Source organism: Lethenteron reissneri, chromosome 32 (assembly GCF_015708825.2).
Source record: "Lethenteron reissneri isolate LAM-NWPU_2019-01 chromosome 32, ASM1570882v1, whole genome shotgun sequence".
In the NCBI taxonomy this organism is placed as follows: domain Eukaryota; kingdom Metazoa; phylum Chordata; class Hyperoartia; order Petromyzontiformes; family Petromyzontidae; genus Lethenteron; species Lethenteron reissneri.
Genome location: NC_083810.1, coordinates 14023299 through 14046006, shown reverse-complemented (window position 1 = coordinate 14046006; position 22708 = coordinate 14023299). Strand labels below are relative to the sequence as shown.

The window sequence follows — 22708 nt, the reverse complement described above, 5'->3', positions numbered from 1 at the left end:
GTGGGAAATGTTAACATCTAAAGTCAAATATGAATTATTCTTTACAAGATCGTGTTGAAATTCAGTGATTTCTGAAGGCCGTATGGACGCTGCATATGCACCGATACAACTCACATGTTAACTAATGTATCACTCACTTGAGATGACGATCCTCTGAAATATTATCCATCAGTGTTTGAAGTTTCCAAAAACGTAGGGTAACTAAAAATAGCAATGAGGTGTCCAAAACTCTCAAACACGAGGCCTGTGCTGCCAGTGTACACCTGGTTTCAAGACCAAGATGCCATCAGGGCCAAAGGCAGCACGATGCTACAATACCTCACCAACGCTTGCTACCAACTGAGCGACATAGCTCCTTTTCAGAAACGACCTGGCCACAAATGATAGCTCAACGAAGTGGCTAATCATATGGAAATGTACAGCAGCCAAATACTCTAAACGCACGTTGATTCTAAATGTGGAGGGGAAAACCCGGAGAACCTGGAGGAAAATCCACATGAGCACGGGGAGAGCACGCAAACTCAAAACATACAGCAGCAGGGGTCAGGGTCGGGATCGAGCCCACGACCTGCTGTACACCAGGCGAGGTAGTCAACATCTCCTAGCTACCGTGGTGCCCCAAGTGGCCTCCAAGATCTGGCCTGACAGTGTCCCACTGGCTTCTCTCAGGTCTTTCCCTTGGTCGCCATGCTCATGAAGGCCAATCCAATTCCTGTATGGTTTAAGATGTGTAAATCTATAGCAAACATGTGCCCCAGATTCACATAGATTACCGTAAAGAATACACTGATGGATTTTCTTTCAAGCTTGCAATGCAGCCAGATGACCCTTAGTGTTGTTCACTGCCTCTTATTAAACACAAACTGCACTCTGATGGTTCAAACCTCACCCACAATGCCCGCTGTTGTATGCAGGCAGGGATACATGGTCCAGAGCATATTGCTCGTAAATAGGTGCATTAATTTTACAGCCAACATAAAATAATGACAAAATGATGGAATATGCAGCCAAATACATAAAATCACTCCTGGTGCTGTAGGTCCTTCTGGGTGGGCTGCCCAACATTTTTGTCTAAACTCTTACCCCATCCTACAAACTAAAGCAGCATTGTGTGTATTTTTTAAAAGTCTTTACTGAAAAATGTTTTTAGAAACACTGTTTTGTTTTATAACCAAGATATATGAGCCTTAAAACAGAACCCACTAAAGCTCTGGGTACGGGAGAGTGGTGGCAATCGTGGTTCATTCAGTGCACAAGAAAATCCAGCGACCGGAATTTAATTCCCAACCTCCATCATGAATACGGCGCACAGAGGGAGAGGTCTACATCCAGTGGCAGACCAACAGTATATATCATTTCAACGACACGTTGTGTGTATCGATGAATGTTAAAGGTTTGTAAATAACTCTTCCAGGAGGTGCAGTTTACATGCTTCCCTACAAATGTAATGGTGTTGCGTTACGCGATGATAGGTACACAGTGAAGACGTTGTAGAAAGTGGGAATTCCTCGCATGGGAATGCAGAACCTACCTAGTCGTGTAAAGTCACACTTACCCGATAGGATAACACCTCGTGAAACATCTGGCTGAAAGGGTCATAAATCACAGCACAAAGGAAAAATCAGACTTCAGCCACATGTGGTGATGTAATTCACACTCGGGAACATTTGGCTCATGGCGTGGAGGTTAACAAAGATTACACTGAAGAGAGACAAGGCACGTGATTTGTCAACACAACCGTACATTTCACTGAAGAAATAATAATTTTGAGGTTGGTGTCGTAATTTATTGGGATAATCTAAGTAACGATATATCACCCTTAGCACATAAACGTAATATTATCATTCGTGTGCTATGAACACATTGAGAAAAGCACAAAGCAGCCTAACCTGCAAAATAACCGATAAATAAATATATATTCCACATTGCTTTTTGGATCATTTAAATTCAGTCAAAACTATTTTCCACTTCAGGATTTTCACTGGATGTTGTAGAGGTTTATATTCCAATTATGAACGGCTGGGTCCACGTAGGGGAGGCTTCAGCCTGGTTCCGGCAAATGGCACCGATGTTAGCCGTGGCCGGAATCAAACTCGGCTCGTGGGATCAAAATTCACAGTTCAGTGGCCCAACCACAGCCCCAGCGTAGGCCCCAGCGTAGGCCCCAGCCTGCCAGGCACAGCACAACAGCCACCATTCGCCACTAAGTCGCGGCGACGTCGCCACAGTGCCTGCGCCAGGCTAGGTGCACTTTGAGGCAACTCCACGTGAAGTATGGAAGGCTTCGTGGCAGGAGGTCACGGGACAGACAGACCCAGGTGTTCTGGGTTAACCGACCGAGATGACCGGCGGATGCACCACCTGTGCCCCCCGGCGTGCACACCGGAGGGCAAAGTCACCGCCGCTCGCACGCGGGTGTCGCTCGCCTCTTGGGGAAGGACACTTTGTCCGTGTTCTGGATGAAGCCGTAGCAGCAGGGGCTGACGACGAAGGCAGCGCGCGCCCGCACGCACCGCTCCAGCACCATGTCCGTCGCCACTCCGCACGCGTGCAGCGCGACCTGCGGGGGGGGGCGAGGGGCGGAGCGGTGATGCGGCCGTGCGACAAATAACAGGGCGCTCACTAGCGGTGTGCACGTGTGACCGTTCCGTCGTGTGGCCTTCGTTGAGCTTTTGGGGCGAGGGAAAGGGGATCACGGGGAACCAATGGCCTTGGAGCATGTTTCTAGAATCCTCCCACCCAGCAGCATGGATGTCGACACCACAGTTTGTCGATTGGCAACGCGTGGTCACACTCACCTCTTCCAAGACATCTGGCTACCGTGGAAGAGAAGGCCAAATACCCTCGAGAGGGATTCTCTAGAAATCTTCCAAGTGGAGGCCCTTCTGCCAGCAGTGACGTGAAAAATCACTGCATCTCTACATTTTTAAACCGATGTTACACTTTTACACATCGTTAAACTTGCACAAAAACGAATGAATGTAGACCAGTTGTGTCCCTTGTGTGATGCTCACCCCGATGTCAAAGGTGCCCTGGTAGTAGTCGAGATTGCACTGGTAGAGCGACACGTTGCTGAGGCCCAGGCCCCGGCACCGAGACCGGGCCCTCTCCAGCGACTGCTCCTTATTCTCCACCAGCACAACCTGCGCGTGCGTACGTGTGTACGTGTGCACGTACGTACGTGCGCATGTTGGACTTCTTTCGCACTGTATGTAGCCAAGCGCGCTAATCGGAGTTGCGGTGTGTGTATGTTGAACTTCCTTCTCCCCTTACGCGGGGGAAGGACAACAAACTAAACACAAAGCTGTTTTAGACAAATGAGTTTTCAATCTAGATTTTAAAGTGCGTTTAAATGCACTTTTACAACCGAGAGAATAGCATCAAGACTTTGTTCATTAAACAAGTATATACAGGACATACATCTTTTTCTAACACAGAGACTTTGTTGTAAATTAAATTTAACATTTTGGTTTAAAGTTAATATTCAGTTTGAGTAATGTGTTTGCTTCTGTAATGTTTATTTTTGCAAGCTTTGTTCTTGTTTTTCACAGTTTGTGCAAATTGTTGACATTTCTCTTTTGAATCGTTTAAGTTTACTCCAAGTTTCAATTGCAAAGCAAAACTATTGTCTCAAAAGTCTCTTGCTTTGTAATAACAATAATCATGTCATTTATCTCAGAAAGCCTCACCAAGTCTCAATAACTCTTTTTTTTCATGCGGGTCCGACATCGGAATGTTTGTGGCTAATTCCATTTTAAGGAGTGTTTTGTAAAACAGAGGCAAGAGAACTAAGCACATGATCATAGTAAACAGAAAAAATAACTTGAGTGAAACACCATACGCGCAGCGACGTGACTTACTTGGCACTGGGGCAGCAGGTAGGCCAGTACGATCCCAAGGTGGCCCTGTGAAGCCACGCACAGTGGCGGTGAAACAAGAAAACACGCGACGAGACCACGCTCAGATTAGGGGGGAGAGGCTTGAAGAGGTTCTTATGACATACTCTTAGGTTTTTTCGGTAAAGTCATGTAGGTAAAAATACAAAATAATAAAAATAATAGAAATAATAGTAAAAACAAAATAATTTTATTTCTACTATTATTATTTATATTTTTTTTATTTTTACCTACGTGACTTTACCGAAAAAACCTAAGAGAATGAATCCTTGCAGTCACGAAAGCTTCAAATCTAGGTTCTTATGAATTGCTTTTCCAGGTATGGAGGAAAAGATGCATTCAGTTAATATCACAATGCAGTCGACTCTAGATTATCCGCGCGGTTTATCCAATTTGCGGATGACCGGCGCACCTGAGATGTTGTCGTAACTTAATAACTCGTGGATTTACCCATAAGCCTAAATTAATCATCTAAAAACAGTTATACATTGTTATTTTTGGAAATGTTTATCACAAGTGTAGTGACATATAATGGGTCACTACGGCGCCTCGCGCCATCTGCCGACAGAGAGAGAGGAGTTGCGTGTCTAGTAGCCCTCTCTGCCAGCAGAGCGCACGATGTCATGGAAGAGGTCCCTAGGGGGCATGGTTCTGGTGGCTGGCAGAGAAGGGGCATCTGAGGACGTAGCAGCCCGATTGGCTGGCAAGGGCACGTGACGGGACAGGGTAAGGATGTGGGCCAAAGGTGACAGAAGGGACACGTGGTGTAGGGCCCAGAATCTTCTGGTGAGTTCCAGAAGAGGGCGTGGCCGAGGGCGGAGCCAGGCCACGCTGGGGGAGGGGGGGGGCATAAAAGGGAGGTCCCGGGGTTTCATCGGGGCTGTCTGCTGGAACCCGCCGTGCTGTGTCAGGAATAGAAATCGGTTCAGTTCCTGAAGAAGCTTCCAACACGATGAATGAAGCATCAGACATCATACTGAACAATACACGGCACTACCCGAAAACACATCAGAGGGCGAAGATATATGTTGTTATTATTATAATAAGTAATAATGATTTAATAGTAATCACTGAATAACATAATTCCATTCAGTGGCCTCCTCGGGGCTCCCGGCTCACCCCTCCGCTGCAGAAGTCGACGATGACGTGTGCCGGCTGGGCCAGGGAGCGAACGCAGCCCACGAGGTTCTCCAGCTGCTGCCGTTTCCGCAGGGCCCTTGCCTCAGACAGCTCTCCTGCTCGCCGCACCGCGCCAGGCAACGCACGGACTTAACGCGTGCCGTCCCAGAACCAACACAGGCAGGCAGCCTCAGCACAGGAGGCCTCAGCACAGGAGGCCTCAACACAAGTAGCCTCAACACAGCCTTAATGCACAAGGCCTCAACATGATCTCAACAAACACAGCCGCACAGCCACACTTCACAGCCTCCAGGCTCAACACGGTGCTTCAACGTACAAAGCCTCAATATGTACAACCTGAACACACAACCACAGTACGTGCATCCTCAACATTCAACACGAGATGGTACAAATAGGACAACCAATTCACGTGACAATTCACAGAATCGCTGTGGGGCGATTGATTCATTGCGTAGCGTTCCACTACGGCCACTGCGCTGATGGCACTCCACCCCCTGGTCGAGGCTGCTAAGCCACGTCTTGCTCTGCGAGCCGGTCTCTCACTCTCTTGGCAAATTCATTCATGAGGACATGAGACAAGGTACGTTTCTAAACAGCATGACATGTGACATATGTACTGCATCGAACAAAGATGGTCACTGGATCGCTGCACTTTCAGATGCGGTTCTGCGGCCGTCTGGAACGCTCTTCCTTCTGATATTTGGAGGCCAATGGAGCTATGCAACTTTAAATCATCTAGATTGAAAACTAATTTCTTTACAACTGATTTTTGTGTTTAGTTGGTTGTCCTTCCCCCTCACCTTCGATTATTATGGTTGGCTACGTACGGTGTAAAAGAAGTTCAACATACATACTTTGGCTTATCCATTGTCATATAAACAATTTGATCTGCAGCTTTGAATTTACTTTTGTCTTCAACAGATTACTCAGTATTAGTGACTACCTTATATGCTCCATTGATATATCGTGATTTTCCTTTGGTCAGATTCAAACAGTTGCAATCTTCAACACGAAGTGCCCCAGGTGCAGTAAAAATCATCAATGATATTCAGAAAATCCCAAAACAGTCGAAGGTGTACCGAACGAGGAAGATGAATCCTGCATCACCAACAGGACTTGTGATGCCTTCCCACGTGCGTTTGTCCCGACATGTATTAGTGACGATAACAATACCTTCCAAGTCACGCAACAAGATGACGTCAAGAGGCATACAACGTGTGACATCGTCGGGAAGAATGTGACATCATCGCCTTCATTGGTAAAGCCTTATCTATTATCGCTTATCACCAAAGATTCTAGCCTCACTTTGATAAATTTGGCAAGTTGTCCCTTGCACAACTCGACACAAACATTCAATTTCTATGTAATCATCCTCGTGAGAGTTACAGAGACGGGCAACGCCAACGCATTTCAACCTTCGCTGGGAAGCTTCAACGAGAAGGGGAGACAACAGGGAAGCGTGAACGGAGAGCGAGAGCCGCGTTGGGGTCACGCCACACCTCTGCGGCTCAGCGCGGCGAGCGGTTCGCCACGGAAGGGGACGTAATCCAGGCATGAAGCGCTCGCTGGGTGGGGATCAGCCTTGGGATCAGGGACCTCAAGGTCACACACAGGTGTTCGGCTTCAGCGCTCAAGATTAAACGGTGTCACAGTCCAAACCAAAACAGCCGCAATTCAAATGTACTGCTCCCCCCCACCACTGCCCCCCCCCACCACTGCTCCTCCCCACTGCGCCCCCCACCACCACATATGCCCATTACAGTTCCTACCCACACACGCGCTCACACCGTGTCTCTGTGCCACGCTCAGAGCCGCCTCTCTCCAACGCTCTCTCTGCCCCGTAGCCTCCCAACATAGTCATCTTGAGTTCACAAGTTTTCACAACATACTGCCCATGTCGCTCAGCGTGCCATATCCCACCCGCATCCTTCAATCCCCTTCCGGCCCCTGCACGTCCACACTTCAGTTCCATTCCCCACCTAGCGCGCCCCCCACCGTGTTGTCCACCGCACACCCGATGCCCCAAACACGAGTGCCCCTGCATCGTGTAGGCACGTCTCCCCTCCACTAATCCCCAACAACTGCAACACAACCTTCTATAGAATCCCCAGGGCGGATTTCACACATTGCCCTCCCTGCCCCCCGTTCCCCCGGCTCCCCTTCACAACCGTGGGACCTCACAAACAGACAAGCTGGTCCCTAATGCCTTTGAGCCAGCAATTAAATTACCTTATAGGGCATTGTGTCTTTTGGCATTGCAGTGTCTTGTGTTCTTGCACTGCACTCTGTGGCACTGTGTGCGCCAAACAAAACTGTAATGAAATTCTCCACGTAAATGACATTACCACGTGGGAATGAGAGTGAGAATGAGCGTAGAAATGTTGTCACGACGTCTGAAGTTACTCTTAATCCCGAGGGCAAATAACTTTGTGCTACGATGTTTTTTAATTCGATCATCTGCAGGGTTAACTCAGCCGATTATCCTTTCAGGGTCAATAAATCGAGTAACACTTTGAAGGAAGTCTACATTGTCTATTATATGGCAAAAACTGTGCCCTGCCAGAAGAATGTGGAATTTTCACAAAAGGTTTGGCAAGCCTCACCTCCGATTAGCACAGTTGGCTATGTGCCATGCAAAACAAGTTCTAAGTGCATACGTACATGCATACAAACCAGTTTCATAAATGCCGAAAGCTGAATTTTACTTATTTGCCATTTAAATCAGTTTAAGTTAAGACAGGGAAAAACCACGAAAGGTATTTGATGCAAGCGGCCACTGAGCCTTAAATGGAGATGAGCTCTGACGCGAGACGCGACTGGGCGAGGACACTTTGACTCCTGAAGCACACTCGAGCACACACAGCTGTCGAGCAGCAAGACGGAGAAGGTGGCCCTGGAGCACAAGCGCACCACTAGCAGACAGCGCTAGCAAGGCACGGGTCATGCTGCAGCCGCCGTACACCTCGCCCTGCTACGGGGGCCGACAACACGACACGCAGCCACCTCGCTCGGCCCTACGCTCGCTTCAACGCTATCACTGCCGACGTGAATGGCAAGGGTAATGACGCGGCCTCGCTCGTGCGTTTCTTACTTACTGGAAAGCATCGGGGGAACACCTCTGGACGTGACAATAACAAATGGTTAGCGTGGTATCGGGGTGAGGGAGGGTGGCTTTTAAAGAAAATAATTAAAGAAAGAGAAATGGAGAAGCTCTTGAGAATTCACTTTAAGTCGCTGACCGCATGGACAAGAGACGAGAGAGCCATCTTTCTCAAGTGCACCTATGGGGGATTCTTTGGACGACGAGGGGGGGGGGGGAAACCCCCACGAGTGCGCACACAAACGGCCAAATGAGTGAAAGTCGGACGGACAGCTGTCTCTTGTGCTGGATTACGCCACAGAACTGGAGCCAGAGATAATCCGAACAGGATTTACCTGTCACAGGCCCTAGCCCCGTGCAGGTCAGGAGGCAAGGTGACGAGTCGCCTCTGGAACCCCTCACCTCCACCCGTCCATGATCTCACGTCCAGGCAGCTAAGAAGAGGGCCTTCATTGTGAAACCCATGAATGTCAGAGAGCGGTCAGTGGGACCACACCGCGAGATGATGCATAGCCATTACATAAATACCTTATATAGTCTGCTTTCGCATACTCGCAGCCAAATCCACATTTTTGACATTCAACTAATGCCGTGGTCTGGTTTTTGTAGGATCCTTCGATAGAAAAATAAAAAGAATACTGTATTGTGGTAGTTTTCCTATCAGAATTGCAAGCTAACCCATACCTTTATCGTTTTAAAGTGTCTACAGATCACGAGGTGGCTTGGTGGCTCAGCACTCAGAGCGTTGAGCCAGTACCTCCAAGACATGGGTTCACATCCGGGCCATGAGTTGATGGTCTCAATTAAGTCACCAATTACTGTACACAAAAAAACTGCCAGAACATTAAAATCTGGTTTTGCATGTCATTTGGAGGATAAGAATCTCTTCTGTAGCCATTCTCTAACATATAGGCCCACTGCTGTGAGATATCCAAACTGCTTCTTCATCCCAAGCCATGATGCCAACAGCACAATTGAAAATAAAAAAGTGAAAGTAAAGCAACCACAGATCATAATAGCACTGTGTTTGCAAGAAATACACAACACACACAAAGTGAAGAGTCTACCCACTACAATGACACCCCTGGAATACGTGTCACCGCATGCATCTCTACTAAGCAACAGGCTGACATTGACAAACTGTGATGAGTTTTGCCTCCAGTTATCTTCTGGGTTATCCAAACACGCAGCTCAGAGCTCCACACATTTCTAAGCAGCCTGGGCGAGCGAGCCACGTCACGTGTGTGTCAGCCAGCCCGCCTGGCTAACCCACCGGCTACGGCAGCGGCCGAGATCCACGTCGTATTTTTCGGTGAACGTGGGAGTTACGATCCATCGTGCCACGGCGAGAGGCGGGGGGAGGGCCCCATCAGCCGTCCCCGTTGCAAGCGGCGTGCACTATCTCCGGGGAACAGCTGAGAAGTGGGCGAGAGCTATCAACGTGCGGCGGTGGAAGAAAACTAAATCGATACGAGTTTAATAACCGCACAAACTGAGCACCGCGAGAGTCCCGGCGCTCGGCCGAATAGTAACGAAAGCAACAGCGTAGCAGCAACTGCGCGATCCGCCGTTCACTGATCCGCTACCGAGAATGTGTCAAGACTGCGGAGCGCGTGCCGCCGGGGTGCCAGATCGTAGCGGAGTTTGGCAGGAACCCAGAGGAACTTCCAATGAGGGGGGCTGCTTGGCTCCTGGTACAGCCGTACACCAAACCTGACGTGGTAACATTTCATCCGGAGTGTTTACCAAGCGCGGGCCTGAAACAACGGAGTCTTTAAAACAAAACAAAAATGCAAAAGGGTTGCAGTTTCATTCACCGCCTACGTTTCCATCCAGATATAATTGCACACATACCACCATTTCGTAAATCCACTGCTGGAGGATGACCTCACCATGCTGTGCGAGTGATAGGGGTTTGTTTGACCACAATCAATTTTTTTTATAACCGTTATTAGGTTTTTTTTATTTATGCAAAAATGTATTTCCTTTAAGCGTGCTGCATTTGCTAATCAAACTTCCAAAGTATGTTAAGGTCCGGCACAGCAGCAGAATGTATAACGCTTGTTGCACATTCAGATACATTTATCTGATACACACTGCCAACTCAAACAGAGCCCACTGTGTTGTTGTTTTTACAATTTCTTTTGCGGGAGGTTTGTCTGGATTTGGATATTCCTGCAATGTATTTGGTATCATTGATCGACCTGCACTAACCAACGTGGTGAAGTATGGTCAAAATAACCCCCAGGACAGGTATTGAATCCAGAGGCCTTCATCCAGCAGTATATTGACCAAAGGCTGAAATATTTAATGATTTTCTTTATGCTGCCAAGGCTTCACACATCAGTGAAATTTAATTCAGAATGACACTTAAAATTATACCTGCATAGACCATGGTGTTTTAAATTGCATTAACAATTAGCAGTTTGATAAATGTAAAATATCAAGTTCAGTGAGGAAATTGCTTAGATCAGTCATGGGTGCCTGTGGCAAATATCGGTGCTGTGAGTGTGGTACAAAAATGTGGCCAATCTTCACAAGAAATGCCATCGCAGCCACATAACCCAAAGGCACCAAAGACGTGAAAAATAACCCACAGAGGTGGCGAGCTTCTCAGTCGTTTCCTGAGACGCCGGTGTGATTTAATGTTTGATGTATTCCATGGGCAGACTTCTGTGTCTGGAAAACGCATCAGGCTCTCAAAGGGAACCCAATCTGCTGGGAATGGCACATGAGGTTTCTCCCCGGATGTGAACGTTCTCATCGCGTCCTCCACGCCGTATGCATCCCATGGAGATCGAATGAAAGCCCATCTATAATGGGCACTTAAGAGCACCACGTCTGGAATAACAAAGAGTATTCATGCCCTTCGAGGGATTCTGGTGCGGTGTAACAGGGAGTACCCTGGACTTAGAATCCAGAGGCAGCGGGCTCGATCTCCTGACACAGCAAAACAATTGGCAAGTTTCTTAAATCCCTCCTGCCTTTGTCCAGCGACGGAGTATAAATGGGTACGGCACGGTCAGTCGATCGGTAGCTCCCGTTTGGTGGAGTAAAGTGTGGGCATTCCCACCTCCTCCAGGATGTCTGGTCTGCGCAGAAAGAGTAGGCCAAGATACCCTCCCCACAGGAGGGACTCTGCAGAGCTCCCTCGAGTGGGGACCCTTCTGCCAGAAGTGGCGTCACAAATTGCAGGGCTGCAGTGTGCTGTTCGTCAAAGTGAATTCACAACTACATACTCTGGCACGCATACAATCTGATGATTTCTATCCACTGCTTATAATTGGATCGTATATTCTACAAAAACGTCAGTATTCATTATTGGTGTGTTTAAGTTATTGTGCAAGGCCCTTGAACTGAACTGTAGTAATTTCAACTTGGGGCTCCTATAATTTAAAAGTTAAGTAGGACCGTTGGGGAAAGCAGTGACAGCTCAACTGAGCAACTGCCCGGCACACGTTCAGACTATTCATCATCCAGGGACGCTTCTTGCTGTCACGATGAGAAGTGACTATAAATTATTGGCTGTCAACTTCAAAGTCACAAAAAACGAAAGTGCAAAAACAAAGAGAATGCTTTCAGGCCATGGCTCCAGCGTTTTCAAGTAGCGGCAAAACATAAACATAACAGGGTCTTTCGCCCCGAGTAGATTTCTGTTAACAAGCGCGAGCCACGGCCTTTGGAGCGTAACGACGCTATAGTCGTGGATATAGCATGCGATGTCGCACCACTGTCTGGATGATAAAGGACATTACAACGGATTTCGAGCCCGATTATTCATCTATAATACTAATAGTTTACACTTATAAGACGCCATTTACAAAAGTCTATACAGAATAAATTCCGAAATCACAAAGATGTAGGTATGTGTACATGAAAAATATGGGTGAATTAATTTATAGACCAATATTTATTCTCAAGCTCAATAAGATACAATCTTTGAACTGCGTGTGTAAGATGGTTTTCTGTTCGGATGTTGTATGTAATGTGTTCGCATTACCCGCTTTCCAGCCACCAGAACCAGCCACTACATTTACCACAGTTAAAGAGATGAATTTTTCTAGAATCCAATCGTGGAAATTCATTGCTGTACGCGGGGGGTGAACCATTACACTCCTATTTTTTTTAAGTGTAACATCTCATTTTCGCTGATGGTCATCAACAAAACTGCCGCAACGCACCGACAGTAAATATAGCTTGTCGAGAGAAAATTACTTTCCTTGAACGGCATTTCAAATGGAAAGTGTGACACGGTAGAATTCCTGAGCACTGCTCTTCATCACACTGGCAAAAAAGGCAGCCAAGTGATGGGCTGTGTAAGCAACGGAGACCCCAAAGAAACAAAACAATTTGGATCTTAGGCACTGGGCCATGACAATCTTAAGCCAGTTCAAATTCTTCCACTGCAGTGCACAACGCCTCGAGACGCAAGGTCGGCTCATTCGGGGGCCCCGACTCTGGCTCTGTACCAGCGCGGCAGGATAAACTGCGACCTCCAGACGAACTATATTTCGATGTAAAGCTTTCGTGACTGCAGGGATTCATCTTCTTGGTTATTTCGGTAAAGTCACATAGAAGGGAAATAATAAAATAATACAAATAAAACATAATAAAATAATTCTCACGACGTTTCGGCCACAACACAAGCAGCCGTCCTCAGGTGAAAAACAGGTCTGTCGGAAAGACAGCGTCTGACGTTAAGCATCCCATTTTCAGGTTGCTAGGAGCTTCTTCAACTGAGTTCCTGAAGAAGCTCCCAGCACGTGGAACGGAACGTCGGATACCGTGGCAAACAGCGCATGGTACGACCAGAAAACAGCACATCAGAGGGCTGCTGTACAGCGCAGCCACAAAACCCTACGCGGTGCGTTAGTACAGACATGACGTCATTGCAAAGCACATTATCGCGTGCTGCTTAATTGAGCCTCCTCGTTAAATGTGTCATGAAATGAACAGTGATTTTATGTAAACGCACTTACTTACACGTAAACAGAGTCATACGTTACAATTATAGAAATTAAAACAACTTAATAATGACAAGTTGTTGGTTACAAACCAATAAAACATACATGCGATGGCAATAAAATAAACCACAAACATCGCACACGATCACTTTTGTTCACTCAAACCTGCCGCTCTCATCATCGTCGCCGTTTCTGAACAAGCCCCGCTATCCAAGTGACATTTCACAGAATGGAATATCTGTTCAAAGTGATGGAAGATTTAAAAAAAGTGTGGAGGTGTTCTCCCGCATTCTGCCATTCATTAATTTTAACAGCCAAGGGGCAACAGTTTGTCCTCTGCAATGTAAAAATAGCGTGCCAATCTTGTGAATATGTTCCACTGCTTAGAAAAACGGAACGTCTTCACCCACTCACGTGTCATTTGATAACGAGCGCGCACACAATTTGTAATTGCGTTGCTCTGTGAAAATCTGCTCGACGAGCACTGAAAGTGATGCAGGGGTGGAATGTTACATTTCGTTTCTCCCAAATCCAGGCAATAAGTCTTGCCTTGTTGGATTAAATGTGACCAAGACAAAAACAAAGCCGGTGGGCTTTGAATCTGGCCTCAGGGTTGGATGAAAAGGGCACTGCGGACGGCTTCTTTGAGGCCGTGTTTCCAAACACAGCAATCATTTGCAAGCCCTCGTTTTGCCACAAACCCCAGTCACCGAGATGCCAGCAGCCATGGCCACCCGGCCAAACAATGGAATCTCTCGCTGCTGGCAGCACGTCTCAGGTCTCGTCACTCCGACGCCTCGACTCGTCTTACCGAGCGAACCAACTTTGACGAGCAATAACACATTCAATACCTCTTCGGGCGCCGACGAGTAATAGAGCCAAATGTAATACCCCGACACCTTTGACCTGCCTGCGACCTCGAAACAAAACGGACAATTTAGCAAGACATTTTAACTAGCGTCTGCCAAGCATATGGAACATTATACTCGCAGTCGCCCTAGACGGCCACGCTGGCACATTAATGAAGAGTGGGCGGACACGGCGTGCCTTCGCTAAGCACCCGACTTTCGCCACCCGAGCTCACTCCTCGTCTGTTCTCATTCACGGAGCTGAGGCCTCCGAGGACGGCATGGCGGAGAAGTCTGGGGGGTGACGCGTTAAGACACCGGCGCAGCGGCAGGTAAAGCGGCGAGCACTCGAGTCGCACGCGTTGGCACCAGCTGGGACCACAGGCACGGGGCTACCTCGGCCCGATTGTTGGCCAAGTAGCGCTGCTGCTGAGTGACGTTCGACGCAGGCCCGATAAAAGTGTTAGCACCTCTGTTCAGACAAGCAGAAATGGCCTTTTTAGGCCCCCAGAGGTGTGGCGTTAGAGCCCATCACACTTGAACAAACAAACTTCTTTTCAGAGCGCAGCGCTGGAGGTATAAGCCAAGGCACGGGTACATATCCAGTTTCAAGTCGTGGTTAATCAACCGAGGAGAGGCAGAGAAAGAGCGGCAGAAAAAACCCATTTAACGAATGAGCGCTCTTCAGATAAGCTAAATCATGTGCCAATAACGCAACCTGGGTGAAGCCGAAGCAGCCGGAAGGGAACGGCTGCGGGGAGGGAGGGAGGAAAGGCGATACAGCCGCGGCTGCCACCCGGCCCCTGGGGATGTTTCTCCACTAGCGAGATGTCCCGGCGAGCGACCGTAATCCACGCCCCGAGTCGGCTCAACCACCTGCCATGCTCCCAGCCCGGGCTGAGTCTAAATCCCCCTAACAGCGGGTTGCAGCGCTCTGCAGGGTGGAGCTGGATTAGATGTTGCCCGCCCCAAACTTAGCTGAGACAAAACGTCCCATCGGTCTTCCAGTCGTCCGATTCATCGCCCCTCACAGCCACCGAAATCGTCTACCTCGTCTCGGTCTTGAGTCATCTGCTATCTGGCGGCTATAATGTTGTTTTGTTCTGGGGAGATATCATTGATTTCAATGTTAAAATAAAAATAATTCTCTTGATTTGAATTGATGCCTTTTTAATTAGGTGTATATTATATAATACTGCAAGAACAGTTACAACAAAATATGCAAGTAATGCTTAATACCAGGAATTTTAAAAAATTACAACTTGGAAAAAAAAAATTCTGCAAGAGGCGGAAATGAAGATTGACTCGTTAATATTTTCCCAAAAATACAGATAAGTAGAAACACAACCAAATGGTAATGCCGAATCATTGGGTCGTGTTCAGAGCCACGGGTTTCCACGGCTGCACTCAACAGGGCTTGGAGCCACGGCACGGCCACCTGAAGCAGCGCGCCAGCTGGGAGCGGTGAGATGAGCTACGAGAGTTGGGCACTCCAGCGCCAGGAGGCATCCGCGACGCCGCCATCACTCAGCGCTAATTCAGGGGAAGATAAAACAAAAAGAATGCCTCTGAGGGACCACCGCAGCGGAGACGACCACTTGGGCAGTTTTATTATTTTATTATATCTCTTTTTTTTTTGCAAACGGTGGTTTCAGTTCACGGAAAGACATCACCACTCACCAAAGTTGCACTTTTACTTAAAATGTATTTTGGATGGTTGAAGTTGTCGGATGAAAGAAAGGTATTTGCAAGACCGACTGTGAGCTCTTCTGTGAATAGCTATAATGATACTAATATCATCTATGTATCCATAATAGCTCCACAATCCAAACTTTGTCAGGATGGCCATGCATTTGAATGTTCAAGTCCTTAATAAGAAGGGGCTTTGTGTGCGAGAAACACAAACTGGAGTGCCTGGAGGACACCCCCGGCATTGGGAGGAATCGTGCTCCAAGGTCCGCACAGATGGGTTCACAAACCCACCAGCTGTGTTGCTATCTCGCAGCTCAGTGAGATTGGGAGCTTCGCAAATCTGTGTAAACCCACTGAAGGTCGCTTAAAAAGTGCTGAAACACACCAAATCCCTCCCATTGTCCCTTTTCCCAGGTTTCTGACCAACTTGCTCAACTGAAGAATATTTGTAATCATATCGATTTCATGTTCAATGGCGTTGTTTGTTGCAGACTGCTTCACATGCTGGGTTCTGGGCCTTTGCTCAGCAACCGTGATAAAAAAATATAATTAAGTATTGTCTGAAATGAGGCGTCACTCCTTCTTAAACAGCAAAAAAACGAATAAATCAAACAATGATCTCACAGTATCTAAAAAAACAGCAAATGGGCTAGAGCAGAAAACTTCACTCGAGAGGATCGCAACAGATGAGTTAAACTGACGAGTTAAACTAATGAGAGCTGAAACGAAGCGGAGAGGAGGGGAGGGCCAGGGTAGAGGCGATGAACTAAGGAACGATGACTCCTACGTGCACATGTCGGAGATGAGTTTTACCACAGCTGCAATTGCCATGGAACAATGGAGTCAAAAAGCAGAGGTCTCCATCGGTCAATGGAGGGGGAATGGATGGTGGTGGTGGCGATGACAATCGGTACCTTCTTCAGGGTTCACAGCCGCGGGATAGTCACCCCACGGAAGAGTGATTTGACAGCAAGGGTGGGGATCCAGACACGCTTCGATGCCCGCTTCCTGACGGCACAGAGAATCAAAACACAAGCAACGGTCAGCCGGTGGCTTGCGACGTGTCACAAAGTCACCGCCATTGTGTTTTTACACAGTTGTATTATTAATATTTTACACAATTGCATTATTTATATTTTACACAATTGTATTATTTATATTTTACACAATTGTATTATTTATATTTGGCTGCATGAAGGAAAGGGGAGCGGCGGCGTGGTGGTTCGCACGCTGCGCTATGAACCCGGCGACTTGAGTTTTTGACTCCCGGACCTGGCTAACGTCAGTGGTGAGTGATATCTAAACCGGTCCTGGGCCTCCCCTCCCCCTCTTCCCTTCACCAATTCACACTGACCAGCGTGGTAAAATATGATCAAACAACCCTCAGGACTGACACATCATGGATTGTATCCAGCAGTGAACTTAAAGGGCCAGACATTAAACAAAACAGCTAGGATACAGCGCAGGTCGTTGGGCAGGAGGGTGATTATATAGAAACCATGAGATCAAACCATGTTCGGGGTCAACAAAGTCATCATCATCGTCCCTTATAAAGTCAATAACATGCGTACCACCGGAGAGCCTTTTGCGTGGGAAATTTCGACCACTGGCTGAGGATCGCCAACAGAAACCCGCACATAGACAGACCCCACCGAGCATTGATTTCACAAAAGCTACCAATATTTTAAAAGTGGAGCACCTTGAGTTTTTCAAGCGTGGGGCGAGGGCCGCCTTTGAAATGCTTGTCAAGACTCGCGGAAGCTGTTCGGCTGCTGTCGGCGGCGGAGGCAACCGGCGGGGCCGCCTTGTCGGGACCCAGGGCCTCGGGGTTTACGGGGCGCGCGGGCCCCGGGCTTGCAGAGGACGGAAGCGGCGTGGCGTGCGTTGGGGGCAGGTCGAGGGGCTGCAGACCGACCCCCGCGGCCGCCTGCCTGACGGCCGGCACGGCGCTCACGCGGCCGTACCACGCCGTGACGAGCGGCACCGCCCGCAGGACCTCGGCCTGGCCAGGGGAGAGGAGCTGGGCCTGCGCTCGCGACACAGCCACCGACGAGCGTTACGCATCGACAAAGCGCAGCTGCCAACAGCAGCGGTACAATTCAAACACAGCCAAATTGAGATTCGTAATAAAAAATTTGGGTGAGGTGACGTAATGATCTGGCCAACATTTATTTTGTTAAGACCCTACACCAGCCGACAAGGCCAAACAAATTAAACTTTTCACGTGCGAAAGAGTTTAGCGTGCCAATTATTATTGTTTTCACTCGCCGGTAGCTTAGAAAAATAATTCTCAAAAACGAATATCAATTAGACGTGACGGTTCATTTGAAAATACATCATCAGGACAAGATCCAGGAAGCCAGAATTACAATCCACGAGACTCCTTATAGAAATGTAGCTACTACAGGTAGAGTTAATATAACATTTAAAAATTATAGATGCTGCGAATAAAATGTTATACACACAGTAAAATCTCTCGAAGCCAGAATCAGTGACACCAGATTGAGGTTTCCCAGAATAGCTGCTGGGAAAAGTAAAAAACTACGGAGAATAAAGAAAACTCCATGGGGGGATCTTTTTTTGCAGGAGCACTGCACAATCTTTATACAGAAGCCACTGGAGCTATCGCCTTTCTAAATCATCTACATTGAAAACTATTTTCTTTAAAACTCCTTTTTGTGTTTAGTTTCTCGTCCTTCCCTCGCACGTCCGATAAGCACGGTTGGCTACGTACGGTGCGAATGAAGTTCAACGTACACACATACAATTACATCCAAAAAAGCTAAAGATTACGAGGTTGTGACCATCAGAGGGTGCGCGCTACAAACCGAGGCGCCTCGGGGGCGTGTACGGGTTCACCGGTTGCATCAGTCGATCACATGACCTGCCCGCGGTAGCCTTGCAGTGCCTCGGCTTCAGACTTAAAATGTCTTTGTAAAGTAGCGCAAACATTTAAATGATGCAAAATGTTTGTATTTATATATTTTTTAAAAATCAAGGGCCACCTTTGAAATTTAGCGACACTTATTGAGGCCAAAAATGCATTATTAGATAAAGCCACAGAACAAAAAACAACGCAACCGCACAACTGCGCATACTCCCCAGCGATTACGTCAGTTTCCACCCTGGCCAAGCGCTGAGAAGGAGAGGGCAGCGCTCACCAGGAGGAGGTGCACGCAGGGGAAGAGGACGAGGTCCGTGAGGGTGAAGTAGAGGCCCTCTGCGAAGACGTGCTCCAGCGCGGGCAGCTGGGCCGTGACCACGCGCCGCACGCTGGGGGCCTCGCGCCCGGGCCTCGCGTCGCTCCCCACGCACGCCAACCGCGCCAGAGCGGCCGCCAGCTCCACCGTGCTCTCCTTGGCAGAAGAAATCCGGCGCGAGCACGTCGTTTGTGAGGAGTGCTCTCGCCAATAGCAGCTGGTGATCCGGTAGAATAAGTTAACAAGCCTGGCTCTGGTGATGAGCACCCAAAAGATTGTTAACTGGTGCAGAATTGTATTGCTTAAACAAATGCTGCATTTCCTATCGGATTGGAAAGCAAATAGGCTGATGGACTAGAACATTTTTAATTAACATGTGTAGATACAGAATGGAATTCTGCTTATATTATCTTTAACACAGATCAACATGGGTAAATTTGACTCCCTATTAACATTGGGAAACGCTCATTGGAGGCCTTGATTAAGCAGTGTACATGTCCACATTAATGACAGGTGCGAGTCCATCCACTACGACGATCATTGTTGGCTTCCCACAAAGTGGTGCCGGTCACTCTCAATGACCCCTGTGTACTGGACTAGGAGTGACCCAGCACTGGCCTAGGACCAGCACAAGGGCCCACGCCATCAGTGCTCATGCGCCGGAAGCCATGAGGCTGTCACGATTAGCAAGGTCGACCAAGGTCAAGTCGTATCGCTCCGATCAAGAAGCGAGTTCAGGACTCCGGGTCTGAATTCCATGAGGTGGGTTTGGGCTCTACGCAATTTCTCTGGCCCAGCACAGCGCAAGTATTGTGCCAGCATGCTTTCAAACGGCTGTGAAAACTAGGCTTTGGTGTTTGATTAACCCAATACAGTTCGTCCGTCCACGTGCTAGAGGAATTCAGTGCAGTTTCTCAGTGCATCGTATGTTCTACCTGGCTCGCATCACCGCACATGGCCGGCTCCTGCTGCTGCTGCTGCTGCTGCTGCTGCTGCTGCTGCTGCCGCTGCTGCTGCTTCTGCTGCCGTCCCCGCAGCTTAACGCGCCGTAATTTGTCGTCGTTGTGCACACGGACAGGCTCACCCAGCCGACGCTCCAGCTCAAGCACCTCTAAAACGGTGGTCAGGATAGGATGGGGATATATATATATACACGGTTCGGTGACATGCAAGACACAGAAAAGATACATGAAATTAAATTTGGTTCTGCACTTCATTTGGCTAAATTCCAGGTCTCAGAATGAAAATATCAGATTGAATGTTACGCAAAAAACATTAATCCCATATGCAGATCGAGTGAGAAGGTTCCCCCTTCTCCTGTGTGTGGCAGTTGTCTTCTGATCGGATCTCAGAGGTAGCACCGAGGAGATATTCGCTTCTGTGAAGCATTCTCTAAGATGAAGGGTTGCAATGCAATCGGCTTTCGCGACCAATATTATCCATAAGAGGTTTGTCACGTAAACCAAACATGCCAATTTGTTATTAGCACAGCACACCGGTGTGTTGGAGAGTAAACCCATAGCATTCATATTTCTAGTATGACGTTTCACCAGTAATTACAACCAGCATCATCAGGCAAAAGCCAAACACACCGGTGAGTGCTGTACTAGTAACGAATTCGCAGGTTCTGTTTACGTGACAAACCTTACTAATTGGCTGTGTCGGGCGGTGATCCAACCCAAAAAACCTCGATTAAACGTTGCACTGCTCTGCAAGACATTCGAATGGATTCAAATTCGTCTCGTGACGTGGACGTGGGGGGGGGGGAAGACAACAAACTAAAACGAATGCGGAACGTCCCGGTTCAAGAGTGGAAACGGGAGAGCAGTGCCGCTACACGTGGGACTCAACAAAGAGCTTTGAGTGCCACTGCTGGTACGCGTCTCATCGCTTCACAGCCGTGCGGGAGGGCGGGGAGGGGAGCACCTTGCGGGAGAGACGACCGGCGACACGGCGGCTGCGGACCGCTCTGCACGGCGTCCACGAGCGACTGCACGGCGGCTGGGAAGGTGACCTCGCAGAGACGAGTCCACTGGCTCACCTGATCCCACGCGACGTCACGGCAGCACGGGGGAGGGCAAAGTCAAAAACACTCAGCAGCTGACCCTCCAACCCCAAGCATGACCCTATTGCAAACAGGCATGCCTGTACAAATAATAAACAATTATTATTTTGAATATAGTATCATTGTTGCTGTTGTTGTCAAGCCAGGCAATGTATTTTAACCATCACTGAAATGTTTACTTTGTAAATAGTTGGTCACTCGTAAGTTTGGTAGCCAACCCACACTTCGCGTACCCTGGTGACGAGCACCACCCATCGCTCATTTACCAGGACTGGTTTTACCCTTTTGGCTGTGCTTGACGTGGAATTCGTTTAACTGTGGAAGTAAAACCAGCAATGTCCATGGTATGCCCACCAGTGCAGCAAAAGCCAGCGCGGTGGTGAAATGTTGTCCTCAATAACATTTTACGCGAGTATTTTGGACAATGTAAATCAACGATAATTAATGTTTCTCTGGAGATGACGCGGGATTTGGAGTTCTCAGTTTCCCGACCAAACGGGCGCTTTGAGCACATCCCAAAGGCTCGACGTTTACAACTCATTATACACCGCTACGCCACTTATCGGGAGATGACCTCAGCTATATCTCCTTCCTGTTTAAAGGAGACACAGCTTGAGGACACAATAAGTGGACGGGGAGCAATTTCAGGATAAGCATCGGTCCACCGTTGGCCCTTAGGAGCAGCTGTAAAAATTCCCACTCAGCAGGTGCAATGAAAACTCTTGGAAGTGCCAACTCCTCGGAGGAAATGTATAATTATCTTTGAGATTCAACACAAAATAATCAACTTTAAACATTTACCATTGAGATCATTCACCCACTCTTCCATTATTTGTCTCTGAAATATCCAATGATGACTTGAGTTTATCTCTTTTATTGCAAGAAAAATAAGAAATAGTTCCTCACTCTAAACTTATCAGCTAGGAATTAAAAGATTGCGTGTAAATTTTTATATATAATTTAACGTGGAGTTTGCGGGTCTCTCTCCCCGTAGTCACGTAAGGATTTTTCTCTGGGTCCTCCACATTTATAAATATGCGTTTAAGATTGTTTGGCTGCTATACATTTCCACGTGTTTAGCCACTTCGTTGAGCTATCATTTGTGGACAGGTCGCTTCTGAAAAAAGCAGTATAGCTCAGTGGGCCTTACCTGGTACACTTTTAAAAACAGTTCCGTTTTAGTTGCTAGATAAACACGCACGACGAATCACGAACATTTTGCTCAACAACGCAGTGCTTATTCGAGCCACGTTTCCCGTGATGTCAAAGTGTTCAGGGTGTCCTCAATATTTGCTTGGTTCTTCGTACGTGAAAAAAAATTTCATGCAACCACGGCACGTGCTGTTGCGTTTCGAAAGAGAGCATCGTGGGACTGCAAGTGAACTCACGGTGACCCTCGCATCAGCTTAACTTGTCTAGAGATCGCACGGGGGTGCCGTGCGCCAGAAGACCTGACTAGTGAAAAGGTATTCCTCAGCCACGAAAATCCTCCACGAACACCTTTTCCAAACAGACTCGATAGCAGCGAGCAGGGCGTCAAGATTGTTACCTGCGATTCCCCGCACGCCGATGCAACCTGTCAAACGCAACCCTCATAAAACCATGCCACCCTTCACTCCCGCAGCGCCACACAACACAATCTTCATCTATAAACACTTTAGTTCAACAACTTTTGAGAAGAAAAAGATGTTTGCTGCAGTGTCTCTGGCTTAAAAATGCAAAGCTATAGGTAGATGATCCCTTTACCCCCTCTCGAGGGTATATTTGGCCTACTACTCCTGTACTACTGTTCCACACTGGGCA

General features: G+C 47.9%; 1 protein-coding gene across 1 annotated transcript in view; it reads right to left on the bottom strand.

Annotated features, from left to right (window-relative positions):
* The window catches only part of GSTCD (glutathione S-transferase C-terminal domain containing), a 41819-nt gene that overhangs the window by 4864 nt on the left and 14247 nt on the right, over positions 1-22708 (bottom strand). Inside the window, 10 exon segments of the mRNA XM_061564082.1 lie at positions 1556-1586; positions 2427-2560; positions 3015-3143; positions 3861-3905; positions 5016-5131; positions 16555-16648; positions 17340-17666; positions 18802-18996; positions 19776-19951; positions 20767-20881. Coding sequence (XP_061420066.1) covers positions 1556-1586; positions 2427-2560; positions 3015-3143; positions 3861-3905; positions 5016-5131; positions 16555-16648; positions 17340-17666; positions 18802-18996; positions 19776-19951; positions 20767-20881 — 1362 coding nt within the window.